At 34.9% G+C, this 17,674-nt stretch overlaps 4 protein-coding genes across 4 annotated transcripts; 2 read left to right on the forward strand and 2 right to left on the reverse strand.

The window, feature by feature from the left end:
• Positions 1-1,947: 1,947 nt before the first annotated feature.
• Positions 1,948-4,825, reverse strand: LOC106312883 (DEAD-box ATP-dependent RNA helicase 56-like). The gene is made up of 10 exons (XM_013750566.1): positions 4,723-4,825; positions 4,295-4,467; positions 3,978-4,209; positions 3,768-3,886; positions 3,177-3,233; positions 2,891-3,075; positions 2,649-2,793; positions 2,468-2,551; positions 2,308-2,371; positions 1,948-2,174 (listed from the first exon to the last, which is right to left on the reverse strand). The coding sequence occupies exons 2-10, from the start codon at positions 4,430-4,432 to the stop codon at positions 2,164-2,166; spliced, it is 1,035 nt and encodes a 344-aa protein (XP_013606020.1). The 5' UTR covers positions 4,433-4,467; positions 4,723-4,825; the 3' UTR covers positions 1,948-2,163.
• A 65-nt stretch (positions 4,826-4,890) lies between these two features.
• On the forward strand, positions 4,891-7,518 carry LOC106312887 (DEAD-box ATP-dependent RNA helicase 56-like). Its single transcript, XM_013750569.1, has 9 exons — positions 4,891-5,183; positions 5,269-5,500; positions 5,592-5,710; positions 6,245-6,301; positions 6,403-6,587; positions 6,688-6,832; positions 6,910-6,993; positions 7,088-7,151; positions 7,253-7,518. The coding sequence occupies exons 1-9, from the start codon at positions 5,046-5,048 to the stop codon at positions 7,261-7,263; spliced, it is 1,035 nt and encodes a 344-aa protein (XP_013606023.1). The 5' UTR covers positions 4,891-5,045; the 3' UTR covers positions 7,264-7,518.
• Positions 7,519-7,751: 233 nt separating this feature from the next.
• On the reverse strand, positions 7,752-8,890 carry LOC106316868 (ethylene-responsive transcription factor SHINE 2). Its single transcript, XM_013754737.1, has 2 exons — positions 8,723-8,890; positions 7,752-8,359 (listed from the first exon to the last, which is right to left on the reverse strand). Exons 1-2 carry the CDS (start codon positions 8,800-8,802, stop codon positions 7,879-7,881), a joined length of 561 nt encoding a protein of 186 aa, XP_013610191.1. The 5' UTR covers positions 8,803-8,890; the 3' UTR covers positions 7,752-7,878.
• Positions 8,891-15,731: 6,841 nt separating this feature from the next.
• LOC106313662 (adenine phosphoribosyltransferase 5-like) lies at positions 15,732-17,427 on the forward strand. Its single transcript, XM_013751537.1, has 6 exons — positions 15,732-15,910; positions 16,025-16,135; positions 16,264-16,356; positions 16,454-16,603; positions 16,702-16,760; positions 16,928-17,427. Exons 1-6 carry the CDS (start codon positions 15,820-15,822, stop codon positions 16,994-16,996), a joined length of 573 nt encoding a protein of 190 aa, XP_013606991.1. The 5' UTR covers positions 15,732-15,819; the 3' UTR covers positions 16,997-17,427.
• The last annotated feature ends 247 nt before the right edge of the window (positions 17,428-17,674 follow it).

Here is a 17,674-nt window from a genome sequence, read left to right on the forward strand (position 1 = left end):
GTTTTTTGTAATAGTTTATTAAAAAATGTTTTTTTTTTTATTTTTACAACAAATGCAACACATATATAGTCGGTTGGGAAAGCAATATACCGAAAAATCTCATTAATCTTAGTATTTCAAAGGCTCGTCGAGAGCTCCCTTTTCTTTTTGTTTATTACGAAGCGAGAAGTTTCAATTAAAAATATTTTTTTTATTTTAACTCTTTTTAAAAAGATTAAAATTTTATTAAAAAGGTTATTTTCAAATCTTTTTAAAAATATTTAAAATTTTTATTTTTTTAAAAAAATATAATTTTGGATATAAATATAATTTGTGATATTATTATGTGTTTTGTCCGCACATGCGGGCATAATCGTCTTACGAATACTTATTATTTTATGTCTTATTAATCCAAAAATCGGCATTATAAAACTCTAATCGGTGAACATGTTGAATGAAAAAAATTATAGTGAATTCTTTGTTTCTCAAAATTTATACCAGTTATGTTGAAATTTTAGTCAAATTATTGGAAGGTAAATCTTTTTTTTTTCTTCTAAATTCCCCATGGAGGAATGAATTTATAAGAAAACAATTCCCTATGCAATTTTGATAAGGAATAAATTGAACAAAAAATCATTTTTTTTTTTTCAATTCCTAAAATGAATTTTTTTTTTTTTTTTGTTCATTTTTTTCATTATTCTAGTTGTCACCAACTGAACCTACGGTGTTTCACGGATTAAACTTAAACTGGTTTAAAGTAAAATCGAGAAAATTTGTTTTGAACTCAGTCACAACTTAAGTTATTATTTATGATTTTAAATAGTTAAATCAAATATCAAATTATTTATATATGTCAAAAAAACGTTCATCAAACTATGTACTTATTATTGTGTTAAAAGTTTTAAAACACTCATATATTAGAAATAGTTTAGAAAATATCTTTATATAAATATTTTTGTTTGACTAATATTTAATTATAAATTATTTTATATCTTAGTTTTTTAACTTTATAATAAAAATATTATTTTCAGATAGCAACACAATATATATAAGAATTCTCTTAATTTTTAAATATATTTTCACAATTTTATCATATTAGTTTATAATTAATTATTTAATATAACATATCAATTTAATATTATTAAAATAAAATGTGTGTTTTATTATATATAAAATTCATTACGGGTTTTGTGAAAATTAATAAATACTCAGTTAAAAACTAATAATAAATCACTGACCTATATAAAAGCTTAAAACCTAATAAAATATGACTAATAAGAAAATAAAATTTTTAATATAACATATAGATTTAAATATTATTAAATCAAAATTCCATTTTAATTATATATAAAATTCATTACAGATATTTTTTAAATTAATAAATTAGTGATTTAGCTAAAATATTATTAATAAATTAATGATTAAGCTAAAAAACCTAATAAAAACAAGACAAATAAGTAAAATTGACTAAAATCGTGGAAAACATCACAAATAAGTAAAATCAAAATAATTATATATCTAATTACATATTTTAAGTTATATTATTTAAATTAATAAATTATGGACTCAATTAAAAACTATTAATAAATTAATGACTCAGCTTAAACTTAGTTAAAACATGATAAATAAGTAAAATTACTTAAAATCATGGAAATCATGACAAATAAACTAAATCACTTCGTAAATTTTTAGTAAAGATATATTAAATTATTTAAAAAATTTATAAATTTTAAATACACTGGACATAAAGAATTCGAGGACATTTACATCATCTAAATGTTATTCTAAATTCTTTTAAAAAAATTATTGATCGGATAATAAAGAGCGTAATGTTTGTTCTGCCAATCAAAGTACTTGACCAAAAAAAAAACTCTATCACTTAGCACGTAATTACTGTATACCTAACATATGAATATGATTTTTAGGCACAGCCAACAACAACCATTATATATTCGTTCCTCAGAAACCTTAAATACCAAAATCTTGTAGAAAAAACATGAGTCACATGACAGATTTTAACAGTGCTAATTGGAGAGTAATCCGACAAGAGTTACAAACGGTCTAAGTGAAAATTGTCGAGAAAAAAAAAACAGCTAAAAAACAAATTCTGAGGAGATGATGATAGCTGCAAAGCTCCACGCCGCCTGTTGTAACCTGAAGTTCTTGCTGAGAGACGATGCTCATTTAAGACGGCACTGAGCAAAAGAATAAGATGAAACAGAGTCCGATGTCAAAACCAGACAAACAAACAGAGTCCGATGTCAAAACCAGACAAACAAACATTTTAGCTGCTTTTGAAGAACACGTAAAAAAGGATAGACAGCTTACTGTAGGTGGAAGTATCAATCTGCTCAGGAAGTTCCTTTATATCCACCTCAAACCTGTCTTGCACCTGTAAACAAAAGAAATTACAACTTCATTTAATAACCCAACTCATATAAATAATAAGCTAGACAGTAGACGTATAAAGAAGATCAAAAATCAAGACCTGATTAAGAACTTCCGAGTCTGAAGCTGATGCCACAAATGTGATCGCAAGACCCTTTGTTCCAAACCTACCAGCTCTCCCGACCTATACCATAACAGTAATGTTACAAGAGCACTTTGTTCAGTGAGAATCAAAATAATTAATATGAAATTTCAGGATTTAAAAAAAAAAGAATATATACCCTGTGAAGATATGTATCAGCAGAATCTGGCATGTCGTAGTTGATAACAATGTTAACACGCTCAATGTCAATGCCTCTCCCTACCAAGTCCGTCGCCACCAGAATTCTCTTGTGTCCTTCCTTGAAACTTTTGTAGTGAGTCAGCCTACATATAATATCATTGTGAAGAATTAAGAATTGGTCAGCCATCCAGAGAGGCTTTAAGAGCAAATCGGAACGTCCAGAAGAAATAATATACAAACCTCTCTTCCTGGGACATGCCAGAGTGAATGCATATTGAGGGGAAATTGCATTCAATAAGCAACTTGTTCAGCTCCCCAGCTCTGCTAACGCTCTTCACAAATATGACAACTTGATTGAAGTCCAATGCGTCAAGAAGATCATTCAACTTGCGGTTCTTCTCCATCTCGCTCAGTTTGATGTAGTGCTGTTAAAACGACATGACACAAAACAATCAGAACGCTCAAAATAATATATACATACACCAACCAAAATGAAAAGTAATACGATGGTCATAAGTTAGGTTACCTGGACAAGCCCATGAAGAGTCAGTTTGGCTTCATCATCAACATATATTTCCATTGGCTGCAAGGAACAAATATCAGAGTAAAGTATATTAGCAAGCTTTCCTCAGGAAATGATTTCAACAAAATTTTGTGACGGAAACAGAACCCCTGAACAGAGATCCTCGTCCACCAGGTTTGCATCCTCAAACACCAGTATTGCTCAGAACATTAAGGCCACTCAGCGTGATGAAACCTTGAAACCTCACTACCCCCGACTCAAAACCCACCCAGCACCATGGCAACTCAATAGAAAAAAAACACAATAGTGATATATGATCCCACCGCGCAAAGACATCACTGAACCGCTCCAAAGCTAAGTGTCACCTTCAGAGTCTCCCAAATTTTCCGAACCCTAACATACTACCCAAGGCCACACCAAAGCTAAGTGACACCTTCAGAGTCTCCCAGTTCTCCGAGTCCTAACATACTACCCAAGGCATTATTGGATTGAGACCAGGTGTATCAAATGACAGGTTTCCCGGGCGAGATGTGCTCAAATAATTCAAGACAACAGGACTTGGAAACCGAGAGAGTATTGGCCGTAGGAAATTACATCTTGCATAAATTTCTTGCAGACTGGGCGTATCTCTTTGCTGAGCGTTGCTGAGAACATCATGACTTGTTTGTCGTGAGGTGTCATCTTGAAAATCTCCTGCACGTCCCTCCGCATGTCTGGTAAAGAATATTTACAAATGTTCAAAATAACAGGCAAGACTCCAGGAATAAGTAAATATATAAAGGAGGATGTTAGAGGTCAGCATACCGAGAGACTCGAGCATTTTATCACACTCGTCAAGAATAAAATGCCTCACATTCTTCAAAGAGAGATCTTTGTCCCTGGCGAGTCCAAGGACCCGACCAGGTGTTCCAACAACAATGTGAGGGCATTCATTCTTCAGCAATTCTTTGTGAATTTTATTGTTGACTCCTCCATAGAACACTGAAACCTTTGTATCGGGCAGATACGTACTGAATCGCACAAATTCATTGCAGATCTGCAAGTAATTATCAGCCTCAACTATGAGAAATCTTGGAGGCAGACAGCAGGACTAGTTAATAGAAGCAGAGAGGACGACATACCTGGTAAGCTAACTCCCTTGTATGACACAAGATAAGTGCAGACACCTGGCCAGGAGACGGCTCAATCTGTTGAAGAGTCGAAAGCACAAAGACAGCAGTCTTCCCCATACCAGATTTTGCTTGGCAGATAACATCCATGCCCAAGATAGCTTGAGGGATACATTCATGTTGCACTGGTGGAGAAGCAAAGAAAATTGCAGCCAAGGAAGGAGCCGTTTAGAAATAGAATATAACCTCCATATAGCTTTATTGGTAGCTTTACGAAATCCTAAGCTCACTCCAAATCAATAGATTGAAATAGCGTTTATTACCTGAAAAAAAAAACAGTAAAATTTCAGTAAACATAACAATTATTTAAGTGACGCTAAAGGAAAAGAACAAGTCAAGATGTAAGCTCAGAAACAAGGGCAGGAGTGAAATGAACTTGCCTTCGGATGGATGCTCAAATCCAGAGTCAACAATAGCTCGGAGAAGCTCCGGCTTCAAAAGGAAGTCTCTGAATCCAGAACTGTGTATGCCAACATAACCTCTGCGCACACACACAAAAAAAAAAGAAATTTTACTGTTTTTTTTTTCAGGTAATAAACGCTATTTCAATCTATTGATTTGGAGTGAGCTTAGGATTTCGTAAAGCTACCAATAAAGCTATATGGAGGTTATATTCTATTTCTAAACGGCTCCTTCCTTGGCTGCAATTTTCTTTGCTTCTCCACCAGTGCAACATGAATGTATCCCTCAAGCTATCTTGGGCATGGATGTTATCTGCCAAGCAAAATCTGGTATGGGGAAGACTGCTGTCTTTGTGCTTTCGACTCTTCAACAGATTGAGCCGTCTCCTGGCCAGGTGTCTGCACTTATCTTGTGTCATACAAGGGAGTTAGCTTACCAGGTATGTCGTCCTCTCTGCTTCTATTAACTAGTCCTGCTGTCTGCCTCCAAGATTTCTCATAGTTGAGGCTGATAATTACTTGCAGATCTGCAATGAATTTGTGCGATTCAGTACGTATCTGCCCGATACAAAGGTTTCAGTGTTCTATGGAGGAGTCAACAATAAAATTCACAAAGAATTGCTGAAGAATGAATGCCCTCACATTGTTGTTGGAACACCTGGTCGGGTCCTTGGACTCGCCAGGGACAAAGATCTCTCTTTGAAGAATGTGAGGCATTTTATTCTTGACGAGTGTGATAAAATGCTCGAGTCTCTCGGTATGCTGACCTCTAACATCCTCCTTTATATATTTACTTATTCCTGGAGTCTTGCCTGTTATTTTGAACATTTGTAAATATTCTTTACCAGACATGCGGAGGGACGTGCAGGAGATTTTCAAGATGACACCTCACGACAAACAAGTCATGATGTTCTCAGCAACGCTCAGCAAAGAGATACGCCCAGTCTGCAAGAAATTTATGCAAGATGTAATTTCCTACGGCCAATACTCTCTCGGTTTCCAAGTCCTGTTGTCTTGAATTATTTGAGCACATCTCGCCCGGGAAACCTGTCATTTGATACACCTGGTCTCAATCCAATAATGCCTTGGGTAGTATGTTAGGACTCGGAGAACTGGGAGACTCTGAAGGTGTCACTTAGCTTTGGTGTGGCCTTGGGTAGTATGTTAGGGTTCGGAAAATTTGGGAGACTCTGAAGGTGACACTTAGCTTTGGAGCGGTTCAGTGATGTCTTTGCGCGGTGGGATCATATATCACTATTGTGTTTTTTTTCTATTGAGTTGCCATGGTGCTGGGTGGGTTTTGAGTCGGGGGTAGTGAGGTTTCAAGGTTTCATCACGCTGAGTGGCCTTAATGTTCTGAGCAATACTGGTGTTTGAGGATGCAAACCTGGTGGACGAGGATCTCTGTTCAGGGGTTCTGTTTCCGTCACAAAATTTTGTTGAAATCATTTCCTGAGGAAAGCTTGCTAATATACTTTACTCTGATATTTGTTCCTTGCAGCCAATGGAAATATATGTTGATGATGAAGCCAAACTGACTCTTCATGGGCTTGTCCAGGTAACCTAACTTATGACCATCGTATTACTTTTCATTTTGGTTGGTGTATGTATATATTATTTTGAGCGTTCTGATTGTTTTGTGTCATGTCGTTTTAACAGCACTACATCAAACTGAGCGAGATGGAGAAGAACCGCAAGTTGAATGATCTTCTTGACGCATTGGACTTCAATCAAGTTGTCATATTTGTGAAGAGCGTTAGCAGAGCTGGGGAGCTGAACAAGTTGCTTATTGAATGCAATTTCCCCTCAATATGCATTCACTCTGGCATGTCCCAGGAAGAGAGGTTTGTATATTATTTCTTCTGGACGTTCCGATTTGCTCTTAAAGCCTCTCTGGATGGCTGACCAATTCTTAATTCTTCACAATGATATTATTATATGTAGGCTGACTCACTACAAAAGTTTCAAGGAAGGACACAAGAGAATTCTGGTGGCTACGGACTTGGTAGGGAGAGGCATTGACATTGAGCGTGTTAACATTGTTATCAACTACGACATGCCAGATTCTGCTGATACATATCTCCACAGGGTAAGTATTAGTTTATTTTTGATTCCCATTGAAAAGGACTCTTGTAACATTACTGTTATACTCTGTTTATGGTATAGGTCGGTAGAGCTGGTAGGTTTGGAACAAAGGGTCTTGCGATCACATTTGTGGCATCAGCTTCAGATTCTGAAGTTCTTAATCAGGTCTGGAGTTTGATCTTCTTTATACGTCTACTGTCTAGCTTCTTATTTATGAGTCGATGTATTTAAATGAAGTTGTAATTTCTTTTGTTTACAGGTGCAAGCCAGGTTTGAGGTTGATATAAAGGAACTTCCTGAGCAGATTGATACTTCCACATACAGTAAGCGTCTTATCCTTTTTTACCAGTTCTCCAAAAGCAGCTGGAAGGTTGTCTACCTGGTTTTGACATCTGATGTTGTTTCGTGTTATTCTTTTGCTCAGTGCCCTCTTAAAGTAGAATCGTCTCTCAGCAAGAACTTCAGGTTACAACAGGCGTCAGAGAGCTTTGCAACTATCGTCAAACATCATCCCCTCTAAATTTCTATCTTTGTTGTTTTCTTTCTGGACAAATTTTCATTTAGACCGTTTGTACCTCTTCGGTAAAAGAGATCGAGTTGCTCGCCAAAGCGCAATGTTAGATTATGTCGTGTTTGTACAATATTTACTATATTCGAGTATTTCAGGATTATATTGTCTTTGAACCAAGATATATTGGTAGTTTGATTCATGCATTCTTGGAAACCAGTATATATTTTGTTTCTTGCGGTTCTTTCGTATAATATCTTTTTAGTTAATAACAGTAAATTGACATTTAGTCCCATTGATTCAATGATACAAGGAGATTTATTGATATAGACCCCAAATTTGTATATACACCAACCCCATGTGTGTGTATATAACACTTTTTTACATGTATTTTAAAACAATTTTCTTACATGTATAATGGATTGATAGATCCATCTTAATCACACTATAAACTGTGGAAAGAATATAAAAAATCCGAAAATCAAGCTTGTGAAAAAAACCACCATTATTCTTCTTTAGACTTTCATCCGGTAAGGTAAAAGTCAACTCCAGTTCAGCAACTCCTCGATCATTTCCATAGCTAACTGATCCTCATCAACATTAGCTTCTTCTTCTACGTCTTCTGCTTTCTCCACGTCTTGTTTCTTCATCCCCAACTCATGGGCACTTTCATTGACTACGTTCCCGAGTTCGAGACGCATGACCCAGTTGGGACTCGTTTTCGACCCGGCCCGTTTCTGCCAGACTCCAATGTGCGAACTGTCTGTATCGAGACGGAGACACGTCAGCGACGGCGTTACGTCTTTGCAGCTCTTCCTTAGCTTAGCGTTCAAGAGCTCAGATAACGACTTTGGCGACATCAACGGTGAGTTTGCGTCGTGAACGTTGTCTGAGCCTTTCTCTGATTTAACGACCGGAAAATTAGTCTTAGCGTTTTGGCCGTTCATTAGAAGAGCTGCTTGGTCGTAAGCCCTCGCAGCCGCTTCTGCTGTTTCGAATGTTCCGAGCCACACTCTTCTTTTCCTGCATATAAATTTCTCACACATGTGTAAATACATTACTCGTTAATACATACGACTTTGGAGCGGTAAACTTTAGTGTTTACATCTTCATTCTAGTTTTTATTTTACCTATAGAAAGTACACATTTTCAATTATAGGAATATCCACATTAAAACGTTTACAATAAGGGTGATTAAATTAAATCTACAACTTCGATCATTTTATGGTTTGTTTTCATCATATACTCAACCTATTGATCTTATAATTGAGAAATGAGTTTTGATGAGAACAATAATGTCTTTCATATGAAAAATGCAAGTATGTAAGGAATTTAAGTAAAATAATTGGTATCATATATAATAACATATATAGACACTAGACTTACAGTAGAGGATGGCGAATCTCAGAGACCCAAGAACCCCATTGGCGTTGGCGAACACCTCGAAACTTTCTCGAGTGTACCATCTTTTTAATTTTTCTTCAATCTTTCTTCGTTTTTAGGGTTCTTAGTTTATCTCTAAGAACTCGGACAACCAGAAGAGAGATAGAGACAAATCAGACGGGTTAGCGTCTGATGTTACTGTTTTATGTCTCCAACTAACTATTTATATAGAGCTTCACGTTGAATTTTCTCTTTTGTTTGTAAATTGACCTTTTCGTCTATGATCTATAATCAAGATGTTTTGAGCCCACTATCTGTTCTTCAAGCCTCCGTAACATCATTAGATATCTAATGCTTCATTTATCAACACAACTTCCTTACTTTTTCTGAATGACTCTAGTTTATACACGACTTGAACTTTCATTTGTCTAACGTAACTTTCATGTTCATACAAGGACTGATCATGCCTACGTTTTGATACCCACAAAAAAAATCATCTTAGCGCTTATATATAAAGGTGTATTGGTGGAGTATATTGATTGACAAAGTAGTGATGTACTATATGAGCTATGAACGATTTTAAAATCATATGCATTCGGCTTAAACAAAACATGGAGTCTTGATTTACGGTATGATCTCAACTACACTTGTAAACTGAGTTACCCAAAATAATAAGGAAAAAACTTATTTCACACCAAACAGATTTTTAACCGATCTTTGTACTTCAAACTTTGGATGTAAGTAACATAGCGACAAGGTCACGCCAGATATTCAGCTCAATTGCCCGGTGCACCATTTGTCCATTTGTTTATCTTCCACTTTAAGTCAATTTTGTCATTTTCAATTTTTCAACCATATATATATGACATGTGTATATATATATATGTAAAATAAAAGCCAAATAAATATCGTTGGGTCGGGTGGTGAAGACGGTAGATATTTCAACGTTCATTTAAGGTTAAACCCACAATAGATCAAGAACTATTTAGACTTTATGCTAGATTAAATGTATACACCAACATTTGCAATGATGTTTTTAGTCCTATATGGTTAGGCACTTACTGTAACTGAAGTTATAAATAAAGGTGGTGCCAGTATTTGATCCACACGTGTGCACATAAATAACAGCCTCAGCTTTTTCTTTTTGTAACAAAATATAAAAATGATAGTGCAGAAAACACCAATGTTTACTCAAGCCGACATTCCCGGATTTTGTCATAACGAAACTAAAAAAGAAATACTAACTTTTGTCACCAACTTAATGTCAATAGTTTCTTTTTTTATTGCTTTAACAATATTAGTTCTTACTATATGTGTAAACCATCCGATGAGCAGTTCATAATCTAATGTATTATGTTGCCTTCTCATAATACACACGTATTAAAGTTACATACGTTAATACGTACATAAATTCGTGTTTTTGTTCAATACAGACACAATTCTAATTAAAGTTGTCTTCCATGATTTACTAGCAGCGGTGAAAAATCTGAATGAGCAGTTGAAAAGTTCACATTGGTTGACATATACTGCGAGGAGTAAGCAAACTTCAATAGCTTTATTGGTACTAAACACTTTTCAAGGAAAGTGTGCTTTAAATTATTAGGTTCGAGTATCACTGGTGGAGAGGATAGGAAAAACGGTCTGAACCTGTTCTGATGTTTGGTCTGAAGGGACAAAAAACGGTCTGAAGGGGCAAAAAACGGTCTGAAACATTTTTGTTAGAAAAATGAAATAAAAGATATTTAAAGTTTCATACTATGGGCAAAGCTGATGAAGAGGATATTTAAAGTTTGTGTGATTAATTTTAATCGTGGCTAACAATACAAAAGTAGATTGTCACACTCGGTAGATGAAGAGGATATTTAAAGTTTGTGTGATTAATTATTATTATTATTTTATTTTTTTCAAAAAAAACAATACAAAAGTAGATTGTCACACTCGGTAAATGATTTTCTATCAAAGTGGTAGAATTGAATAATGTTTTCTTTGAATTTTTGTTGATAACTTGATAGGATACTTCCAATAAAATGGAAAAAAATTATAGATTGAACAAGATATATATCCAATTCAAAGGCTTTATAAAGCTATATATCATCAATAAAATGAAATGGAATGTGGAATCAAATAATATATGCTCAGAATAATCAAAGTAAATTTCTTGAATGCGTATCTATAATATTAAAGCAGAATCCCTACTAGAATTCTGATTTAGCTTTTGAAGTTATTTACAAGAGAGTGTCATTACCTAATTTGGATTTTTTTTAATTAATTCATTTGCTATATTTGTAACCTATCATTTTTAAAAAATTATTGATCCATAATTAATTCGTTTGCCATATTTATAACTAATAATATTTGTAACCAAAATATGTATAACCAATCCCGCACTATATTTATAACTAACCAAAATATAAGATCTTTATTTAAAAAGAAATAAATTATGCGCTTCTAAAACGCGGGTCAAAATCTAGTTGAAACTAGTTCGGAATTGTTGATACGTATTTAACATTCCTGGAGATATTTTTTAATATTTTTCTTGCGACATTTTGCGATGAATTGATAAATAATTAATGGACACTGTAAGATTATAGCAAGGATGGTGGATCCCAAACTCTAACTTAGACTTTTAAATTAATCAACTTTTTCTTTAATATTAGTACGAATTCATTAAATGGCTTCTGGTCGGAACTATTTAACCGTAACTAATCTTCATCTAACCTAATTTAAAATGTACACCCACCACCCCCAAGGTCAGTACTGTTGGGTTTCCATCAATACTCTTTTGAGCGTTGGGCCTATATCTACCAGTTTATGAGCCGAATTGCAATTGTCGATTAGATCTCGGGACAAAAATTATGGGCTTACAAACATGTCTTGTTTCCACAACCCTTGTGTTTTAAAATTTTCTAAAACCACAATGAAATAACAGTTCAAAAGGGTTCTTATTTCTTAAACATGCCAATTCACTAATTTTACATGCTTCTTAAACATGTAAGAGATTAATCTGATAGATTGTCTTTCTTTTTACAGTTGCGCTTGTGTTATCTTTAAATTTGACAATAGTTAAATAATCTAGATAAAATTTAAATGCTACATATCTCTTCTATAATTATAAACCAATGGGGCCAAAAGATAGAGGTACCCACATGTCAAAGTAACGTGTAATATGATGTTAATCATTCATACTGAATGATTATTTAATTATTAAACTATAAAGTTAGACAACAGAATTTGAGCCGTAACAGATGATCGGTGTAATTTATGCCATTAGTCGGAAGGTATTCCAAATTCGGCCAAACAGTTTGGTACGCTTTCGGGCTAATCCACTATGTAGCATTAAGTGTGTTCCTCCCGACGTCGACCGGATCGGCTGATAGGAAACATGAAAAAAAAAACTTGGGATATCTCCCCAAAGTTGCCACTTTATTGTTTCTCTATATTTGAACTAATATTTTCTTGATGGTACCGATAAGAGCGACTCTAATGGTGGCTTCTCACAATTGAAGTTGTTCTAAACTTTATGGTGGGTTTCTCGGTATGAGGTTCATTTACCCTTGAACTATACATTAGCTTTTTGATTTATATTTCTTTAACAATATAGATACTCTCCTACTCCATATGCTTAGATTGCTTTTCAACTTGAACTCTTATATATCCATAGTTTCTAAATATAATTAGGAGGAATTCTTCACTCAACTAATAGAGCTATGTGTATGAAACTGGATGGTGACCCTTTTTATTGTGTCAAAACCTTACAAGCATGCTATGGACTCATGTTTGTAGGGTTTGCGGTGGAGGATATAAGATTCGATGGTTGGAATTAAATTGTAACAAAGCTGTTAGAACTGTTGGTTCTGTAGCTCGTGCAGTCCTTTCTTTTTCTTTTTTTGCTAAATTGTAAATATCATTAAAAATTTAACGAAGGTTCGGTTACAAGTGATTGAAACCAAGATTTTCTTTCCAGCCGATCAGGTTTAAGGGGGCAGTCCTTTCTTCTTGTTTTTCTGTTTAAACTAGAGAATGATTTTTTCAACTGAAAGCTATATGGATGTTCTAATTTTCTAGCCAACTATAATCACGTGGTTTTTACTATTTTTTTGCATGAGAGAACTATCCTAAGAAATTATTGTCTATTTATCATCATCCATGATAATCATTTCAGATTCACTCTAAGAAAAATATTTAAAATTTAGTTACTCCACTAACCTTTTATTATATTCTTGATTTAATGTTTTTATAAGTTGACGAGCGGTTGCATATTATATTTTGGTTGAGAAAGTTTAGTTACATTATAATTAATCATATCCAAAGCTGAATTCAAAACTGATATATATATGTATCATACCATCTACCAAAAGGGTCCAAAACCATAAAATTTGGTAATAGTTAGCATGTCCCACCCAAATTTTGGCGCACCTTGGCTCTTTACTAATGATACTATTTGTGTTTGATTGCTTCTGTACTTAAGTACTTTACTAGTTTACTTACGCTTTGGTTTCACATAAAAACGATTACTGCTAGCTAAATAACTGTTACATACGCAATCTGTAAAAACTAGTTCTCGTACTTGCACAAAAGTTTAGTGTAGGAGATAGAAACGTTAGCACCTACGAAGAGAGGTTAAAGGGAAAGAGAGATAGCTGACTAGAACTAAAAGTAATCTATCCCCCACGCCTACAAATGTATATAAAGGAATATGATGAATACATTACAAACTACAGTTTATTATGCAAGTTGATGGGGATGGAGGAGACATGCTACAAAACAAGGAATGAACTAGTTATAGGAGAATGGGCGCTTCTTTTTATAGAAATGGGTTTTATATGCAGAGAGGCAGAGAGTATCGAATCTCTCTCTCAATTATAGGTCTTTTGTTCAAGACTCTTCTTTTTTTTATCAACGTTCAAGACTCTAGAGTGAGAGAGAAAGAAAGACAAAAAGCCAAAGATTCTCTCGAAGATCAATAATAACATCATTATCCCAAAGATCCTTTTAGGGTCTCTTAATTATTTTTTAATATTTTTAGTAAATGTAAGGGTAAGAGACATAGTTAAGAGATTTGAACATTAATATCTTCCAATGCAAGTCTCTTAAGCTAAGAGATTGTTTGTTGTGTTTAGATGTAAAGTCTAAAATTTTCTACAAGTTGATTTTTTCTCTTCTGTGTACTCTAATAGTGTGTCAAAATCTGATACAATCCATCATAGAAAATGTTTCAATTCCATCACCAAGTGTTCAAGTCTACATAAAAAAAAAAAAAAGAAACCTTGTTCTCATGGGAAGACCAAAAGGAGCTCCATCTATATACAATACTTGGATGACTGGTGCTTACCATGTGATGGATGACGAGAAGAGAAATTCATCCTACTACCCCTGCCACCGGATCTCCATTGTGGTTCAACAGAATTCTTGTTGCTAAGATTCTGTTGCATTTACAAACATTGTCAATCACCAAAAACCACATACCACATACCTCTTTCCTCTTATCACGCTTTTTCTTAACCTCAAGGAATGGATCTGCAGAGTCGTGAACAAATTTAGAATAAGTTCAGAGCATAAGACAGAATAATTCACAACAAAACAAAACTTAGCAAATCCTAGAAACCGTCTCCAAACTACATGATAGTTATACACAAGCATTGACTATATGACCCATTCTAAAATCCTGATGCAATACCACAAGATCTGACTTGACAACCAAAAGCTAAACAGAATAAACATAACCAGAGTTCGATAGATCGATCCAGAAGAGTTAATTTCTAAGCAATAGATTCATCTACAAAGCACCACCAGTCATTGCACAAATAGTCACCCCCCAGACAAACCACTCAGATAACCTTTACTTAGAAGCTAACTAACCTTTGTCTCACACACACACACACACCGCTAGTGGATATAAATTGATTTTCACGCATATTCTAAATCAAATCCAAAACTTTTTTGCGGAAAACAGTTATAAGACAATATCAAATAAACAACTTTAACAACCGAACATAAGAACATGCGACGGGAAGACAAATCAGAAGCTAAAACCTAAATTTAGGACCAAAAACAAACAAAAGCCCCCAAATCGAAACCTAAAATTGCATCGTGGATCCGTTCCTTATCCAATCTGGTCGACGAGCTTACACGTGGAGTCCAATGAGCCAACGCCGCCTAAGTCATCTACACATGAAAGCGAGGATTCGTCGTCAGGGTGAGGCTCCGGCGCCGGAGAAGGTGTCGGCGGATTGTTGTCTCCGGCGATTAGTTTCGGATTTATGGAAACGATGTAGAGGATGATGATGAAGGAGAGACGAAGATGGAATCTCATCTTTTGAATTGGAATCAGAATCATGTAGAGATGAGAGAAACCATCATTACACCAATCTTAACCGTTGCGTTTCTACGAAGATTCAAATTCAGAAATTGCGAGGATTTATACGAAGGGATAGAACAGAAGATTTATACGAAGAGACAGAACAGAGAGGAAGCATATCGGAGATGATTCATCTCAGGCGAGAAGCGGACTCCGATTTCTCGACGCCGAAGAAGATTGACAGAAGCAAGAGAGAGGGACGCGTGTCCTACAAGAGCCGTCTCTTCTGTCGCTTGAATAAAAGACGTCACCTAAGGTAATTGGTATTTTTCTTTTTTTTATCCCAATAATACTACTAAGAAACGGGTTAAAACAACCGCATTAACGATGCTCTAAGATTTTTTTTTCACCTTCGGATTCTCTCCCTCTCTTTAATACTACTACTGCTACTTGGCACTTGCTACTAGCCCTTGTGATTATTGCGGTTCATAAATTCTGTGTGCCGACTCAGTTCGTGCGTGGGATACACACACTCCAATCTCTTTCTGCTCTCTATTAAAAAAAAAAATTAATGCTCTCTCACAACGACTTTCTTCTACAAGTGGCGGTGAACAGAAAAAGACAGAGTCACATATAGAGAGATATGATCTGATCTCATTTCATTTCATTTTCCTTCTTTTGCGAGGGAAATTTAATACCCTTCTCCACTTTGAATTATCTCATTTACTCATCAGGAAAGAAAGAGAGAAAGAGAGATAGAATATATTACTCACACGCTCTTTGACTGAAAGGTAGAGAAGCAATGTTTGCGGCGGAGAACGGGCTCAAAGGAGATCCAAGGCTTGAAGCTATATCAGCAGCTATTAGAGTTGTTCCTGATTTCCCCAAGAAAGGTCTTTGAAAACATCTTCCTCTGTTTCGTTTCACGAGACACCTGACGTTTTTTGCATGCTCTTTTCCTGTTATTACAATTCTCAGATAGAAGTCTCTTTGTTTCTCTCGGACAGGGATTATGTTTCAGGACATAACAACGTTGTTGCTGGATCACAAGGCCTTTAAACATACAATTGATATCTTTGTTGATCGCTACAAAGACATGCATATCTCTCTTGTTGCTGGTAAACCTCCTCTGTTTGTTTTTTTTTTTTTGTTTTTTTTTTCTGTTTCTTTTTTCTATCGTCATTATTTTTTACTCAATAAAGAAAAAAATCAATTTTCTTACATGCAAGTGCTTGTATGTGAATAGGAGTTGAAGCAAGAGGTTTCATGTTTGGTCCATCCACTGCTTTAGCCATAGGTGCAAAGTTTGTCCCTTTGCGTAAACCCGGGAAATTACCAGGTAATATTTTACATTTTTTAACTTCATTATCTGTTTTTATTATTATTGTTGTTGATAGTCTATTAAGATTCTGAAAACGGCAAAAATGTAATTATAGGGAAGGTCATATCGGAGTCTTATGAGCTCGAGTATGGACATGACCGTCTAGAGATGCACGTTGGCGCCGTTGAGCCACGAGAACGCGTCATTATAATCGACGATCTTGTCGCTACCGGCGGCACACTCTCCGCCGCCATTAGCCTTATGGGTATTTATTTCTCTTTTTTTTTCCTATATTCCTCAATTGATAATGAGATTTATCTTGACTTGTTATGTGACATTTGTTAACATTTTGACGTTATATAGAAAGCCAGGGCGCTGAAGTTGTGGAATGTGCTTGTGTTATCGGCTTGCCTGAAGTCAAGGTGAGTAATACTTCTTCTTACTTGGTTAAGAAGTTACCTTTGGCTTGTTTGTACTTTAGAAAGGATATGGCTTAGTGATAGAGTTGGATATGTGATTTGGTTTAGGATTATGGTCTCAATTGAAATTTACTCGTTAAGCTAATTGTAAATTTTTTGAATTGTGATAGGGACAACACAAGCTGAAAGGGAAGCCGCTCTATGTGCTGGTGGAGCCTAGTGGATTAGATGAATTCTGAATATAGGATACAACCCGGTTAATTCCGGTTCAGCTTTTTGTCCTCATGCAGAGACAGAGTTCATGTTCTTTAAAAATTCAGGGTTTCTCTTTCCCTTTTTATTACCCTGTAGATTTTTAAACTTTGTTGTTTGTGTTAACGTATGAGTTATGACAATGTGTACTTTTCCACTGCAGCGGTTGGTAAAACCGGGAAACAGAAACCTCTTAACATCGCTGGTTTGGTGGATCACTAATTAACCTTACCCTAATCAAATTTATATCGAGGATCAATCATAAAAGAAGCCTATAAAACACTTTCCTAATTTCATGCGTGAAACCTGCAAAGTACTAGTAGTGGTGGGGGTCTACTAAAGTTATTACTGCTTTTAGAGCTCTGGAAAGAAGTTGGTTGGTATTCTACGACAAAATACTATTCATCACTGCAGTTGTATAGTTCCAAATATTATATATATATATATATATTTATAATTTGAACTCAATATTAAAACAGAAGTGTGTTTGTCTGTTTTTGAAACCACTATGATTTGGTCACTGCGTTCATACAATCATACTTGTTTTATTTTCTTAAAATACAATTTCATTATTTCATAGTTTGCACTTTTCAACAATTGAGTACCGTATTTATATTAAAAAAACCATGAAATATCAACTGTGGAAAGAAATATGTTAATTAAAA

The sequence above is a fragment of the Brassica oleracea genome, chromosome C9, assembly GCF_000695525.1.
Source record: "Brassica oleracea var. oleracea cultivar TO1000 chromosome C9, BOL, whole genome shotgun sequence".
Lineage (NCBI taxonomy): Eukaryota > Viridiplantae > Streptophyta > Magnoliopsida > Brassicales > Brassicaceae > Brassica > Brassica oleracea.